The sequence below is a fragment of the Haliotis asinina genome, chromosome 7 (assembly GCF_037392515.1).
Source record: "Haliotis asinina isolate JCU_RB_2024 chromosome 7, JCU_Hal_asi_v2, whole genome shotgun sequence".
Lineage (NCBI taxonomy): Eukaryota > Metazoa > Mollusca > Gastropoda > Lepetellida > Haliotidae > Haliotis > Haliotis asinina.
This window is the reverse complement of record NC_090286.1, coordinates 36,040,029-36,056,867: the sequence shown is the minus strand read 5'-3', so window position 1 is coordinate 36,056,867 and position 16,839 is coordinate 36,040,029. Positions and strand designations below refer to the sequence as shown.

The 16,839-nt window shown below is 40.3% G+C and overlaps 1 protein-coding gene across 1 annotated transcript; it reads right to left on the bottom strand.

Moving 5' to 3' along the window:
- Nucleotides 1-7,006: 7,006 nt before the first annotated feature.
- On the bottom strand, nt 7,007-9,319 carry LOC137291097 (uncharacterized). The gene is made up of 2 exons (XM_067822379.1): nt 9,013-9,319; nt 7,007-8,334 (listed from the first exon to the last, which is right to left on the bottom strand). The coding sequence occupies exons 1-2, from the start codon at nt 9,317-9,319 to the stop codon at nt 7,007-7,009; spliced, it is 1,635 nt and encodes a 544-aa protein (XP_067678480.1).
- Between the last annotated feature and the right edge of the window lie 7,520 nt (nt 9,320-16,839).

The window sequence follows — 16,839 nt, the reverse complement described above, 5'->3', positions numbered from 1 at the left end:
CGTGCCGTCAAACCCGACTTGTGCTCTTCGATGTGATTTCACTTTCTGCTTGTCGTTACAGCGTTTGATACCCAAGATGAAAACAATCTTTATTTGTTAAAGCTTTCTCTCGATCTTGCATGGGCCACTACTGACGGATCGGAGCAAATGTTTGCTGAGACTTGCATTAGCTTGGCAAAGAAAAGGGAGATAACTTTACTAGGTAGTTTGTTAGGTATTGCATGTTTGGTGATTGTCGCACTTCACGGCAATATTCGTCTAAGTTTAATCGACAATTCAGTGATTGATAGCATGAACATGGACCAAACGATTCCCACAGGACGAGTGAGTGAGTGAGTGAGTGAGTTTCTTCTTTAAAAGCATGTTGCACCCAGTGTGAAGTAAAAGCAACAGGAGCGGGTAAAGAATTAAAATCACGCTGGTGAATGAGTGAGTGGCCTCAAAACCTCTGTACCCTTGTTTGAGAAGGGTACGTGGTGGGGGTGATGATGAATCTTATGGGGAAGCATGCTTAATGTGAATGACCCCCCTCCCCTAAATTTCATGTAAAAAGTGCAGGACCACCCGCTTGCCATGTAATAAGGCGACCACCCTACGCCCCTACCACATAATAGGTGACAACTAGTACTCCTACCATGAAACTTAATGGAACACAAAATACAACGAGGACGATCTCCTGATGTTAGATCAGTTACAGTATTTCGTTTATCCATCCTGATTTTGTGGTGGCTTTTAACTTCAGAGAAACCATGAGTGTTTTTAAGTCAAGTAGTTTCCTCCGATCATTCCCTTAGTTAGTGAGTGAGTTTAATTTTACGCCGCACCCAGCAATATTCCAGCCATATGGCGGCGGTCTGTAAATAAGCGAGTCTGGACCAGACAATCCAGTGACCAACAACATGAGCATCGATCTGCGCAATTGGGAACCGATGACATGTGTCGACCAACTTAGCGGGACTGACCACCCGTCCCGTTAGTGTCGCCTCTTACGACAAGCATAGTCGCCTTTTATGACAAGCATGGGTTGCTGAAGGTCTGTTCTACCCCGGGACCTTCACTGGTAAGATCATTCTATTAATGGTATAACGTCTGTTTGTTGGTTAGCGAACGTAAGAAGTATTTCTGTTGATTATATTATTCAGTATTAACGGTGTTAGCCATACTCGCACGTCTTAACTGACCTAACGTTCTAAATCTGCTCTGTGATTTCCCTGAGCTATATTTTACAGTTAAAGTGTGATTGTATTGCCGCTTCTTTCATTGCGTTATCTTGAAACATCGGATATTTGTTGTGTCTCAAGCGTCCTTAAAAGGTCAGGAACCTCGGTAATAATTACAGAGCAGTTGAGTTGAATTTTACGTCGGATCGGCATTTTTCAGCTATACATGTATAGCGATTGTAATGATTACAAGTGTAATTGTCTGTCAGTTTGTATTGTCTTCGCTGAACAACTAGCGTTAAGCTCTCACCAGTTCTGTTAAAAACACCTAATATATAAAAATCTTCACGAGGCCCGAGTAATGGTGTCTGTGGATTGCCACGGTAGAGGGAAATATTCACAAGAGTGAGTGAGCTAGTTTCACGACGTGTCAGCTACATGTAGGAGGACAGCTTTCAACTATAATCATGCACCGAATTAAGATGACAAATCAATAACACTTTCTGAGCGACGATGGAATTCAAGATCTGGAGGAGTGATACCTTTGATTTCAAGTGTTTTCGTGTCTCTCCTCAAGTTAGAACTTGTTTTCCAACCATATTATTTTTTATTATTACTATTAAAGGTTATTCACGCAATTCACGCAATTACTGCTTGCTCAAGGCGTTGGTGTACAGTGATATCGCCAAAATTACAACTGATTTACATGGTATTACGTTTGGTGTTTTTGTCCAATCATCGTTGAAATGTGTCTGCACAACGGAAGGTCTAAAAAAGCCTGTCTAAGTAAACTTGGTCTCAGTGTTGTTCGTTACGCTCCTCCACTGAGTGTAACAAACCCCAGTAGAAGGTCGCGTCAGGTAACCTTTGAGCTATCTATGACCGTCTAATCAATAGCGAGACGGTTAAATAGATTTAACCAATCAGACAACGGCTACTACTTAGGGATCGGAGGGACTTAGAAAATATTCAGGTCTCTGACACTGATCTCTCCACAAACCTAAATCAGCATATAACATACTTAGTTATTTGACCTGCAGTATCTACGCTTTCGTGTTTCTGTTGACATGGTTTCTATTAGCTAATACGTTCGCAAGGTGGTATCTTTGAAGATTGCCCAAACGCTATTTTCAGCGACTGTTTACTCACCGTTGTGTGTTTGTAACGTGCGCCGTGTACATCACCCGGAAGCGATCGTACGTTAAATAGCATTCGGAATCATTCGGGTACGAACCTTTTTCGAGACAAAAAGTTCAAAAGGTATGTCCGAATGTCCACTTTCGCGATTTGGTAAACATTATTGATATACATATGACGGTCAATAAATTTACAGTCGAACGTTGCAACAGTGTTGGTAGTTGATGGACTGACACTTTAGATGGTTCAGTTTACGAAATTATAACCATGTGTTTGGTTTCCATATCACGAATGACTAGTGTGTTGTGTTAAACACAATCTTATGGCGTGGAAATGGGTGGTGCTTAATTGATGCTCATGCATATATATAACACGTCAGGGTAAACTGATATTTTGGTTATGCGTTTCTTTTTTGGGGCCACTTTATTCAGAGCCCATGTTGCTTGTATTTGGATTACGTGATGTATGCAATTGTGCCGTTATCTTGTATGTATATATTTGTAAGATTATAAGTAACAAAGATGTTGACACAGATGTCAGATGTCCCGTATAGCTATGGATATGGATCTTTGATAAATTCAATAGGAGGACACGTGCCCCTACTCGAGAATTGAGGCGGGGAATGGCATGAGGTGCAAACTGAGAGGGTGCGAATTAGATCAAGAAGGGGCTGAGGGTGTTCTTGTATCAATCTGAATATATTTCCTCCAATTCTCCTTGCAGAATTCATTTGATCTTTTTTTAATGTACAAATTGAGATATATCCGTTTTTTCCGTTTTAGTGTGTTGTTTACCCATCGTGCACGGAAGAAGCCCATTTACGTATACCGTCTTCAAGTGCAGGAAGGCAACAGCCAATCGCACCCAGTTGACGGTTAAAGCAGTAAACACAGGATATGTTCACTACCTGTATGGCGAGGACAGGATTTCCTATAAACTGCCATGTCGCTGTCTGAGTGTGTAATTAGGATTAGACACACGGACACAGTTTACAGTTAAAACCCAATCAGATGGGTATTTGGGCAAATGAGTGATCAAGATCACGTTGGTAGTATACTAGACACATAAGGAAACTGTGCATACAAAATTTTAAAATCTAAATTTATCAATCCTGTGTAAGGATTATAAGGTCATATGAAGATGGAAACTCGGAGATTAGTCACATGTATCCAACATGTATGCACGTACCACGTTCCGTAACGTCAGTGATTTCTTCCTTGAGACGTGCAGTACGTTGTTGCACGTGCAATCCGGGAAAGAGAAACAGAACAAATGCATGCCACACAATACTGTCACTTTGGAAAGCTCAGCCCCTGCCCTTGCGATCGTTAAAAGAATTAAACGGCTATTGAAACGCATTGCATGACAAGTCTAACGCCTGGGCGTCCTCGTGTAACAACGCCAAGACAGTACAGATGGACAAGGGTGACCCATCTTTGCCACAGGTTTCAGACTGTAGTGATGACTGACCATCCCAGGACTTCGCCGTATTCACCCCAAAACAGTTCGACAACGTTCACGTCATCACGGGATCAGACCACGACGTCCCGCCATACGACCTATCCTGACACAACGTCATCGACAAGCTCGCCGAATGTGCTGCCGAAATCATGGCCACAGACCCCTGTTTTGGTGGAGAAATGTTGTGTTTACAGATGAGTCCAGGTTTAACATTCCCCATAGTGGTTGACGTGAACGTGCCTATAGACGCGTGGGAGAACGTTATGCACAGGCTTGTGTCTTGCAGAGGAATCGCTTTGGTGGTGGTTCCGTGGTGATTTGGGGTGGAATAACAGCACGCCAAAGAACTTCATTGGTGATTGTTCAGGGCAAGTTAACTGCTGTGGGCTACTACCGGGATCAGATTCTCCGTCCTGTGGAAATTCCTATCCTGCAACGTCATGGACCTGGCCTACCATTCCAACAGGGCAAGGGTTGCTATGGTTTTCTTGCAACACCACAACGTTGACTTTCTGCCTTGGCCTGCAAATTCACCGGATCTCTCCCCGACTGAGATGGATCAACGTCTACGCCGTCTTCCTCATCCACCAGATAATGTCCTTGACCTTGCAACATAATTTAAGAGAATCGGGCGTGACATCCCACAAGCTTTCCTTGCACGTTTAATAGGCTCTGTGCGTCGTCCATGCACTGCTGTTCTCAATGTCGATGTGGACATACCCGCTATTGAGCTTGTGACGTGGTAATCTGTCCAGCTTGTGGACTCGTGACGTCATTGTGATTGACTTTTCAAATGAAATTCTCCCAACATGTTATGGCCCCATGATCAGTCCATTAACGTTTATACGTACCTTTGACATTGTTACTGTACTTATCAACTAGGATAATATTTTGACAAAGGACAGTTTCTTTATCGCTAGTATGCTTAAGTCTTGTTGGACTGAACACCTGAGAGAAATACGCATTATGTTGGAAATAGCAAACTGAATATCAAAATCATCTGATTTCCTCGGTGACATACATATCTTACGAACACACAAATCCTCTACTGATAGTGTAACTAGGTGTGTTTTTATTTCAAGGAGAGCATAGTAAGCTGACTGTAAAAACATGAATGATATACAATTGTCATGCTATTATGTGGGCTATAGATCACTGGCAACAAAAGGCTTATGCTAATTTCACTCGATGGCGACTTACGGCGTTTGTTTAATTGTAAAGGAGGCTAAACCAAATTACAATGATGGCAATAGCTTACATATTAAGTTGGCAGGTGCAACATGACAAAACGCACGGTACATCACGGTGTGACCGTACTTTCCTACACAACCATTACCGGTTGTTGTGGAAGCCACACCGAATGGATCAGCGATGATTACGTTGTTTAACGCCAATTACAACATGTACGTGTAATGGCTTGCGTAGTCATCACAAAGTATAGGTAAAATCCTATTTTCAAAGAAATGGGGAACTGTACAGGGACTACAACGTTAGAAATCAAGTTTTACGCTTCATGCGAAACCCCTTTTGTGAGCTTCGATAATACTGCTGTATAGCCACGAAAGGCTGTTTCTCCAGACTTCTCCCTCCCCAACATAACAAGGCTGGGATGAGAAAGAATGACACCAACTACAAGACCAGAACAGTCGGTAAACACAGGGAATTTGGACAAATCGTCGGTTCACATTGGGAACAAGATCCCTGTGGCTTTTCAAAATCCCCAGGTGTCTACAGAGCACCGTTGTTGCCTAGACGATGTTACTGTAAATGTTGGTTATACCCTATAATGACATTGTTCATCGAGTCGATATATTAACCCTCTTTTAGAGCAAGTCACTGTTGCTTCTGCCCACATATCTATAAGGTGTGTCAGTGAAAATGTAACGATAAACCTTTAAGCTGACCAATGATCGAAGTTTATGGCGATAGTGTAAATAACATCATGATATTCACATCAATGTACATGTAGCGAAGTTACTTTTCCTGGTAGTACATGTAAAATACACACACCTGAATATATGTAACATTTATGGAAATAACTCCCAGGTACGACAAATCAATAAAGTAGTGTTCTAACATTTCCCAGAATATAAAATAGACATGATGCACTAAACGTGAATGGTTATTTTTTGTTTGTGTTTAGCAATATTTCTATCTACTCTAGGTATTTCAATGGAATCGGGATATAAATTCTATTTGTCAATATTTTCTAATGCCGATACAAACAACAAATCCAAATTATATGATCAGTAGATAAGGAAAGTCGTAACCAGATAAACATTAAATACACGAATTCACAACGGCAGAGGAGATCAGTACTAGGACATCCTCATTCCTTACAGAATATTTGCGATATAAAACTAAACTTAATCTATTCCCGTGTCTTCTCCCGGACGTTAAGCGATACTGATGGCCAGGATCTGATCGCGGTTGGACTTCACAAAGTGGTGTTATCCTCAGCACACTAACTTACTTCGTATTATAAATTGTTCAACACACTAAAGGCTTAAAAGCCACCACAAAAAGCCCTGAAAACATCAGCATATACTTGTTATGTGACATGTTCTGTGATATCTTGACACTTCGAGGGGTTTACATTTAGGTTGGCATTTCAAGGATCTATTGTTCCATATGTGAAACTGGTCGAACTAATCGAAAGGTATAATTTCAAGAAATCACCCTAGTATTGTAGAAGATACTCTATATCCGTTTTTCTTCATTTCGACGAGTCCATGCGTGTCAGAACTAAGCATTGAGCGAGCGTTGTGGTTGAATCCTCAGATGTGGGCGGACAGATTTCCTCCAGGTTTCTCGGTTGAAAGTAACAACTTTTACATGCGTTGTTCATATGCTGTCCCATTTAACAATCCATTAAAAATCCATCAGTTAGGACTAGATTCTTTACAACAGAGTACATATCGATGTGTTTTTATCCTGAACACACCAAAATTTCCCCTCTCCATATTCAACTTATATAAAAAAATCATTTCCAGGTTGAATCAGTTATGTGCATGTTACCCTCTGTCTTCATTACAAGGGAAGATGTCGGATGCATTATATTATTATATAATCGTGTCAATTTAATATGTTATTAGGCTTTAATATTTTGAATACAACTGACTAACTTCAGAATCTTCAGAAGATTCGGGAGAAAGAGGCGCGGAAATCGTTTCTTTAACACTTCGGGTGAGAAAATATGGTGCTGTGCTGCCTTGTATCGTCATGCCGAGGAATAACAGAAATGCCCATCATCCATAGGGAAAACTTTTACCGCTCTGATAGCCTTCCCCTTTGATGGATAATCCCTTTGCCGCGTCTCGATGACTCACGGCGGCGTCCCAGTCCTTAAGTTCCCCTGCTTCTGAGTATGTGAAGCTGGCTTTCATTTCAGGTATACTGGCACTGTCCTCGGAATCAGAAATGAAACCATTCATGCGCTGCCATAGGTTGATCTTGTCCACAAGACTGATGACTTGTTGTCTGTCCAAGACTTCAGGGTCACAGGGATTCATCGGTACGGTCATGTATCCGTTACTTGTACTTATGGTTATCGAGTTTTGTTTTGCAATCTGTGGATGAGAAATCCCTGAATGTTCTGATGTTGACGATCTAGGCGTATGTTTTCCAATCCACATTGGTGTGTAATCACCATCACTTATGGGAGAGGCAAGAATAGACGCAGATGAGGAGGATCTTCCTGTGGAGAACAGATCAACTGAAGGCAACGACTCGGATGTTTCTGATTGCCGATCATATGTCCTTCCACATGCAAGTTTAGCAGATGCTGGCACTTCGGGAGGTATGGAATGAGTAGTGGTTTTCGGGTGAGCAGAAGTTGGAACTTTCGGGAAAGATGGCTGCGATTTGTTTGGGGTCTGAACTCCAGCACTCTCGCCCTGAGATACTTTAATGTTCCTCATATAGGTCTCCATGTCCTCTCGGCACTGCCTTAACGCATTATTATATCCACCACTGTCTACAAGTAAACTGTCGTTCTTAGCCACTCTGAACATTAAGGGAATTGTAACTGGGATCTCCAGAAGTACGTTCTTCAGGTTGAAGACAGATGACACAATGACTGATGGCTCTTTGTGACACTCCTCCAACTTCATTACTCCTGTAAATATACACGGAGTAACAGGAACTCGCCCGTATACTAACTTGACTATACAAGGGAGTTCGATATCAGCTATGATATCCTTGACAAGCATGATAGGAAATTCCTTTTTTCCGCTCTTTAGAGGATAGAAAACTCCTGTGGCTTCAAATGGAAGGAGGAGCTCTCTGTCAGCATAATCCATGCAACGAAGGAACTTCTCTTCTTTAGAGACCGATTTCATGAACAAACTCTTTTTAACTTTAGTTGTTGTGACATGCACGTTACCAACTTTGAGAACGTCGCCAGGGTAGAGAACTCTTGGTCGAGGAAGGTCACCCTCTCTGTATACCTGCAGTGCATTCACATCATGTTCGCCACCAATCAAAATTGTGTCACAGTTGGAAGAAGCCAGTGTCCTAACCCGGCAGTAGTGGAACACTGACTGGACGTGAGGCTTCAGCGTCACTGCAAACCACCCTGAAAAGATAAGCATCATCTAATTGTCACCAAGGAGTCAGTTCTTCTTGTTTGTAAAGCTGGTCGAACTTTTGATCGAAATCTTTTCATGAAATCACGATCTACGTCTCCGGAGGTAGAAGCGATTTTATTTTACTGACACACATTTTATAAAAGGTCTTTTTTCAGATTTTTATAAAGGTTTTATTTATTTTGACATTTGGAAGATGTCGTATTTCAGTGAATTTTTTTTAAACTACATGGAACATATCATGAAGATATCAACAATTACAGTGTAAGTAGCTATGAAAGAAAAGACCACAAACGAGTGAGTGAGTGAGTGAGTGAGTTTGGTTTTACACCACCTTTAGCAATATTCCAGCAATTTCATGGCTGGGACACCAGAAATGGGCTTCACATATTGCACTGGGGAATTGAACCCGGGTTTCCAGCACTACGATCGAACGCTTTAATCAGTAAGTCACCACACGCCCACTCATAACGGAGAGATTGCCACCAAAGATAACGGATGATGTTTACTTACAAGATGTTGTGAAAGTATTATGCATTATGAAAGTAAATGTCAGTCGAAATCCAAACTGGCATACGTTTAATTATAATCATGCTAATTTCAGTGCACAACAAGATTATTCAAGGTCTTGTAGACTCCATTCAATCATTCCAACGTATTGTACCTACCTTTGTAGTCTTCAGGTATGAGAAGGGGACTCCCGACCTCCACAGTGTTCCCAGTTTGAGGATCAGTATTAAGACTGGTTGCTGTCACCTTGTTACACACGCGCTTCTGGTACAGCAACAGAGGCTGGAGGAAATCAAAATTCTCTCTGGATATGTCATCATTGAGAGTATAGGCACACTGCACCACACGAGGGAGAGGGTACTTCTGTAGAATGTCCTCCAAGGAATATACTCCATCCTCCCATTGCAGGTTCGGTCTGGTGACAATTTCCTGAGGACGGATATTCAAAGAAGGTTTGGGAAACATTATGAGATCTGCTGTCCTTAACGTTTCTGACGCGCCCAGAAGTACGCTTTTCTTCTGTTGCTAGGATACATTGTGTCACTAGCAAATATTGCATTTCCTTGTTTACATTTTCACACACGAGACGAATGAACTTGCTGTATAATAATAGAAAGCGCTTCCTTTTACAACCTGAATCTAAATGCAATCTAGAAAACTTGCGTGCATCTTTCATAACTAGTCACGATGATGTTAGGATGTATCTGTGTAAGGTTCACTCGTGCAATATTGTGTGTGTGTATGTGTGGACTGTTTGTTTTGCGGAATAAACACTATTCACTGCCCTGTTCCTGGTTGAGTGGATCTAATGGTCACGTGTGATTATAGATCGTTCCGGCAAAGGCTGTCGTCAGCACCATATTGACCATATTGGTGGGTTTCACCAAAGGCGTAAACCTCTATACGTAACCTCGGACCTTCCTCTTCTAACATTAAACCGACTAACAGTAATATTTGCTGAATTCTGCTCGAAACCCTTGTCAATCAATCTATTCTTTTACGTGCTGTCTTAGTAATGAGCTATGAAAGACATGCGAAGAATTGTTATGCACAGCTTACACAGATTATAGGTGCTATATCACACCACTCCAAAAACGAAATAATGCGTTTCTCTCAATAATACTAAACCTGTCAATCATCAGGGAGGCTACCATTTAATTTATTCAAAAAATAATTTTGTTCTTTGGAGTGCTCAAACTGTGATTAAAACCATTTCAGCAACACCGGCAACACCTCATGCTATAGTTTTCGATGAACGGGGCACTTGCTTATATTCCACAGATAGCAAGAGTTCTCTGTTTTGAAACTGCTCGCCTCGAAGTTTAAATTATCAATTTCATACAAGTCGTAAGGGATTATAAGTGTTTTACTGCATCAATAGGAAGCTGAAGTCAGTTCAGATTCCATGATATATAATGAAGTAAAAATATTGTTATAATGGAGGCCAAAATAGTGTGGAAAATGTGTGATATTGTCACTTAAGAAAATGAAAACGTCGTCAGTAAATCACTCTTTTGGATAACCGCTGATGCTGCAGTGCCGGGGGTATATTTTCGTCTCCGTATTTATGACTGTATTAAGTATATTTGTGTAAAGAAAGGTATGTAAGATGTTTAGACATTTTCTTTATTTTTATGCTGCCGCCAAACGTATTTTTGCTTCATTCAGTTATGAATGTATGAATATATTAGTGCTACTACTTCAAATGGCATTTGTGTTGTGTTGTTTGTCAATGCAACTAAAATATCAATAGACAAACATTGTGTATTGTATACATCGCCTTCTTGCTGAAGTGGGCGGTGTGGTCGCTTTATCGCTAAAGCTTCGGTTCCCAACATGGATACAATCTATGACGTTCTTTGATATTGAAGGAAAATTGCTAAAAGAATCGGAAAACTCTACTCGCTCACACACCCTTGATGTAGGCGGTTACCAGGCTCTGCAATTTAGTCTGCTTGCAGCGGTCCTTCGTTGTAGTGCCTGAGTCTGAGGACCGATGTGTAGAGGCCTCTGTAGAGCTCTGTCATGTGATGGTCATGTTACAAGTGTCTGTCATCTGTTATCAGGGATACGTCATGTATATTGCTGACAATGTTCATAAAGCCTCTACACAATGTTGCAACCTAAAAAAATAATCTGCAACTGGAAAAAGTAGTGACTTTTTTCATGGGTTTACGTTTTTATCCCCCCGGCATACAATGCCGGGGAATTGTATGCCGAGGGATATAGTCGACGCCTCGTCTGTCCGTTCGTTCGTCCGTCCGCCCGTTGTGTAAATTTAGAATATCATTGCACATTTTTAAAATTACCTCGTTCCGTCGGAGAAAATGCAATGAACTTAGAGATGATGTTTGTACAAATTGTAATTCAGGTGATTTGGAAGATGAGTTACACATATTTAAGTATGATGAATATGCACAGTTAAGGCTGAAATACCTTCCAGAATTAAAAACTATTACCTGTTGTAAGCAGTCAATGGCAAATATTTAAGCTCACAAAATATGCATAGTGTGCGGTCTCTTGCTTTGCATTTAAAACACGTATCTAAAATCCACGAAAGCTGTTCAAAAGTGTAGTAACATGTGACTGTTTATGTGACAATCAACCTCAACTGTACTGTCTGATTGTCTGTTCATAAAGCCTCTACACAATGTGTCAACCAGAAAAAAGAATCTGTAACTGGGAAAGTAGTGACTTGTAATGCGGGGGGATATAGTCGATGCCTCGTCTGTCCGTTCGTCCGTCCGTCCGCAATCATTTTGTTTAAGGAGCATAACTCAGAAACCTTTCAATATTTTTAGACAAAGCCTGATAGATATAATAATCTCAGCATATGCTTGTGCCTTTTGCTATTTACAGTGTTTTGGCATTTTTATTTTTTGTTTTCCCATGGAACATTTGATGTTAGTCTAATGGTTGGGTGGGCTTCGTGTCCGGAGCAGAACTCAAAAACCGTTCAATATTCTTCTGCAAAACTTTGTAGATATGTAAGGCAGACCCTAAAGCGGTGCCTTTTGCTATTTACAGGTTTTTGTAATAAATTATTAGTTTCTCGGTTTCCATGGAAATGTTTTGGACTTAGTCTCAAAATGGAGAGATAGGTTTCGTTTCCGGAGCATAACTCAAAAACCGTTCAATTTGTTTCTGCAAAACTTGTTACATACATCAGTCAGAACCTAAAGTGGTGCCTTTTGGTGCTTACAGGGTTTTGTGATTTATAATTGTCTGGATTTCCATGGAACCGTCTCGGACTTAGTCTCAAAATGGAGGGATGGGCTTCGTTTCCGGAGCAGAACTCAAAATCCGTTCTTTATTTTTCTTTAACTTGGTGGATATGCCAATCAGAAGCTAAAGTGGTGCCTTTTTGCTATTTACGGGTTTTTGTGATTTCTTGGTTTCTCGGTTTCAATGGAAACGATTTAGACTTTGTCTCAAAAGTGAGAGGTGTGTTTCGTTTCCGGAGCACATCTTTAAAAGTTCCTAATATCTGTCAGCAAATGTTGGCAGACACATGTGGCAGACCCCAACGTCGTGCCTTTTGCTATTTACGGGTTTTTGTGATTTATAATTTTCTGGATTTCCATGGAAACGTTTCGGACTTAGTCTCAAAATGGAGGGATGGGCTTCGTTTCCGGAGCATAACTCGAAAACTAATTAATATGTTACAGCAAAACTTGGCAGATATTTGAGGCAGACCACAAAGTGGTGCCTTTTTCTATTTACAATATTTTGGCATTTTATTTTCCCGGTTTCCATTGAAACAATTCTCCAAATGGAGGGATAGGCTTCGTTTCCAGAGCACAACTCGTAAACCATTTCATATCCTTTAACAGATCTTGGCAGATATATGAGACAGATCTTGAAGTGGTGCCTTTTGCTGTTTACAGATATATGGCATTTATATTTTTCATGACTTCCATGGAAACGATTCAAACTTAATCAAAGAAACATCAAGTAACTGTCAGATGATTTGTCCTTTCAAATATGTGGGGGCCGGGAGATATGTCGTTTTCTGATGACTCTTGTTTATCTAACTTGCCACCTGAAGCTTCACACGCCATATGATTACAGCCGAGACAACCTGGCAGCTTGTAACCGACGTGCCGCCTTCCATGTATTATCGGTACACTTATATGTTATGATGATTCACTGTTATTACTATTGACTACTAATTTATTGATATACGTACATGAAATCAATTTTTTCTTTCACTTAATATTCACGTTTTGCTTGTTTGATACAGTTAACCGGACGTCTCGCTGTCTGGACGATCTTCGAGTGAAGCCAAAACGTCCGGATAATCGGGGTTCGACGTTATTTACCTTTCTTAAAAAAACCCAGTTGCTTAAATGCAAGGACTGGCTGAGCGTTCGTATATATTTGACAGGTGTCAACGAAGGGGCATAGAACGCTCTTTTGTCGCCAGCACCTGATATCACAGTATTTTCATACTGGTTTAAAAGCACATGCTTATGATATAGCCTGAACTGTACAGTGACTTGGCTTACGCCTCATGTTGACAAGATACGTGCAGTGTTTGCCCTTAGGACCCAGAGCTAGTGTGGCTCCAGGGCCCTTATTCTCCAAACGTTCGTAGCCATAAGAATTCGTAACTGATCGTAGCCAATGTCTTAAGAATGGACTTACGAAGTTTTTAAGGTTACGAACGTTTCGAGAATAGCATGGCTGATCAGAATGTGTAGGCCCTTTACCTTAATGTGGAAATATTGCTCTTAGTTATTGGGCATGAAAGCTCTCGGCCATAATCACCTGCCGAAAACAAAAGCTGTGGGGCTGAGTGGTTTTCGGGACGGACGTTAATTTCGAATGCTGGATACGAGGTGGTGACGTTTGGAGGGGAATTACGGCATTTGGAGGAATTTCGGCATTTGGAGAGGAATTAAAGCATGCAAGGTTCCATCTCGGTGGAATGCTGGTTAGAATAGATCCCTAAAAGTTCATTATTTGTTATAAAAGACAAGAGAATGATGATGCATTCTTTCTCGTGCTTCCTTGCCACAGATTTCCGGGTTGTCAAAAGTCAATCATATACATTTTACCATAAATTGACTGCAGTTGGAGTATTGTCCAGTCAGAAGTCAGTCTTTTTGCATTTGTGCAATCTGAATATTGAATGTCAACAGTCAACCAATTACGGGCTGTCATTTACTTCGACTACAGTTGGACTATTGTTAACAGTGAGACGTCAAGTACACCGATACAAGTGAAATATTTTCCATAGATGTTCTCTCGCTACACATCAGCCTATATCTTTATTTGTTACGCTTTTTCATCTACACACATATTTATGCTTTCACTAACAAAAAAATAACCCAACAAAACGAATAATTCATTTTTAAATGAAATAGCATAGTTAAAGGTGTATGCGTTGTTATTATTGTTATACCTGTAAACACATTAACTAATAGTTTCTGCACGACTTTTCAACATAACTGAAATGAATAACATTATGAAGTTATATAAAAATTGTCTCAACCGTTTGCATTAGGTTGGTCAGCATAGCCATCACCGCTTATCACAACAATGCTCACACAGGTCAGACCGCCTTGATGTTATATTTGTGTTCCGAGCTAAGGTGAAAGCCATTCACTCACCAGTGAAGGCTGGACTCTTTGAGCAACATGAAGTTAGAAACGGATTGGGGATTGGGGATTGGGGAATCGAATCCCGAGTCTGATTTTTTTGTTCACATTCGGGATTCAAATCCTAAATATGAATTTCTCCTCGCATTCCGGATTTTTCTTTCCTAGATTCAGCATTGCATTGCATGCATATATGTATGTAGATATGTATCTATGTATCTAGATATGTATCTATGTCTCTAGATATGCATCTATGTGTCTTTCTATCTATGTATCTATGTATGTGCCTGTGTATCTATGTATCTATGCATCTATGTATCTCTCTCTATATCTATATGTATCTATCTATGTATCTATGTATCTATGCCTGAATGTATGTACGTCTGTAGTATGTATGTATCTATGTATCTATGTATATATGTAGTAATACTGGGTATCTTAAAAACATGAACACCAAAACCTATATTGTTCCATATTTCAGCCTCAACTTGGACTTTTCTTCATATTCAGGTTTCGGCATTTGAATCCCGAATTTAAATATTTTTTCAGATTCGGGATTCGAAACAACCATAAACAACCAGCGTACAGTTTTCCATATTTGAACCTCATTCAAATCCCGAATCTGAAATTGTTTTGCAAATTCTGCATTCATATTTTGTTACTGAAGTGTGTGTGCGTGCGTGCGTGCGTGCGTGCGTGCGTGCGTGTGTGTGTGTGTGTGTGTGTGTGTGTGTGTGTGTGTATGTGTGTGTATGAGTTAAAATTTCAAGTCACTCCTGCAATATTTCAGTCTTATGGTGACTGATGACAGACTACATCCTTACTATAGATTAAGGTAAATTATGAAACTCCCTGAACAAAGGACAGCAAAATAACTAATTTAATTTAAAGCTAGTGATGAACTCTAAAATATTTGACTATGTACAACAATTGAATAGAAAGGCAGGCTACAGCTGAAGGTAAATCACCACGCTTGGGACCAAGGGGGCTTAGAGTACTTTTCCTTCATGCATGGACCCAAGCTGGATTCAAACCGTCCCTTCAGCTAGTAGTAAATTCGATAATCTAGCCATAACTTTAAAGAACATATATACCACAATTAAAACTAGTAGTAGGTTTAAATTTAGCTTGACTACTTTGGGTCTGACATGCAACCAAAAACTCAAGCATAATTAAAACACAATTATCACTTGTTCATGACATATAATATACATTGTGAACAAAAAAACCAACCAAATAATAAAATTATAAGCGTACAATTGCGAATCAAATGTGCAATATTTTGTAATTGGGTTTACGTCCCTCGAAACGAAACATCTGTGAGACAGAACCCAGTCAGAGCAGGTGGATGTGTACTCTAGTGTGTCGAAGTCTGGTTCATTTGCCAATACACTGACAGTTCACTGTGTGTGTGTATAGAGACGATCTGTTTGATTGGCATTACAGAAGTATGGTGAGTTATAAGATAGTATGATTCTCTATGGGTAACAAATCCTTTTATTGTATACGATGCGACGTTTCGATGTGGAATCTTATACCGTTGTCAAGCAAGAGTTATGTTACGGTTTGGAAATACATGCTTTCTTCATTTACGTTTCAAACCAGTTAACAAATACCAAGATGGTGAACTACTGCGTGGCTCGAACCTGTCGTTCGTCCAGGTAAAAAAGCAGGACTTGAAAAGGACAATCTGAGTTAGCACAGTTTTCCACTTGATTCAGTCATCCGAGAAAAAATGGATGCAGTTCGTTTGCAAACAATAAACATCATAACATGCCATGTGTACAAGTATCACATCTGCCTGTCTGTGTAATTGCATAATGTGACAGAGACATACAGAAAGCAGTGTGTTTTGCTTATGGTGTATAGCCTGATGTGTGTTAAGTTCAAATTGCGTGGGGTCAGTGAGTGAAGTTCTGGACTGCATATTGTCGTTAGCAGACAGGCAGGCAAACACGTAGGCGTCTGTAAAACAGATATTGAGTATTGTCTGTGATGGAGTCTTCCTATTACTATCAACATATTATTCTGTCTTACGCACTGAAACCTTTTAGTTTTCACATATGTCATATTTGGGATTACACTTTCTTGTTAAAGTACAAATTCTAGTACTTGTTTGGTTGAGTCCCATCCGGGTTTCGAATTTGCACCCTCAGAGTCAGGCACCTAATCTCCAGCACACAAGGTCACCGGCTTAACCCCAAATATGGCACATGTTACATTTGACCACTTTCTAAAATGGCATTGTGTAATGTACAAATTTCTAGATTTGTTCTTCCAAAAAATAATATACTCTCTCGATTAAAACCACGATTAATACTAGTAGTAGGTTTAAATCCACCTTGACTGATTTGGGACTTACGTACCCTCTCAGGAGGACAA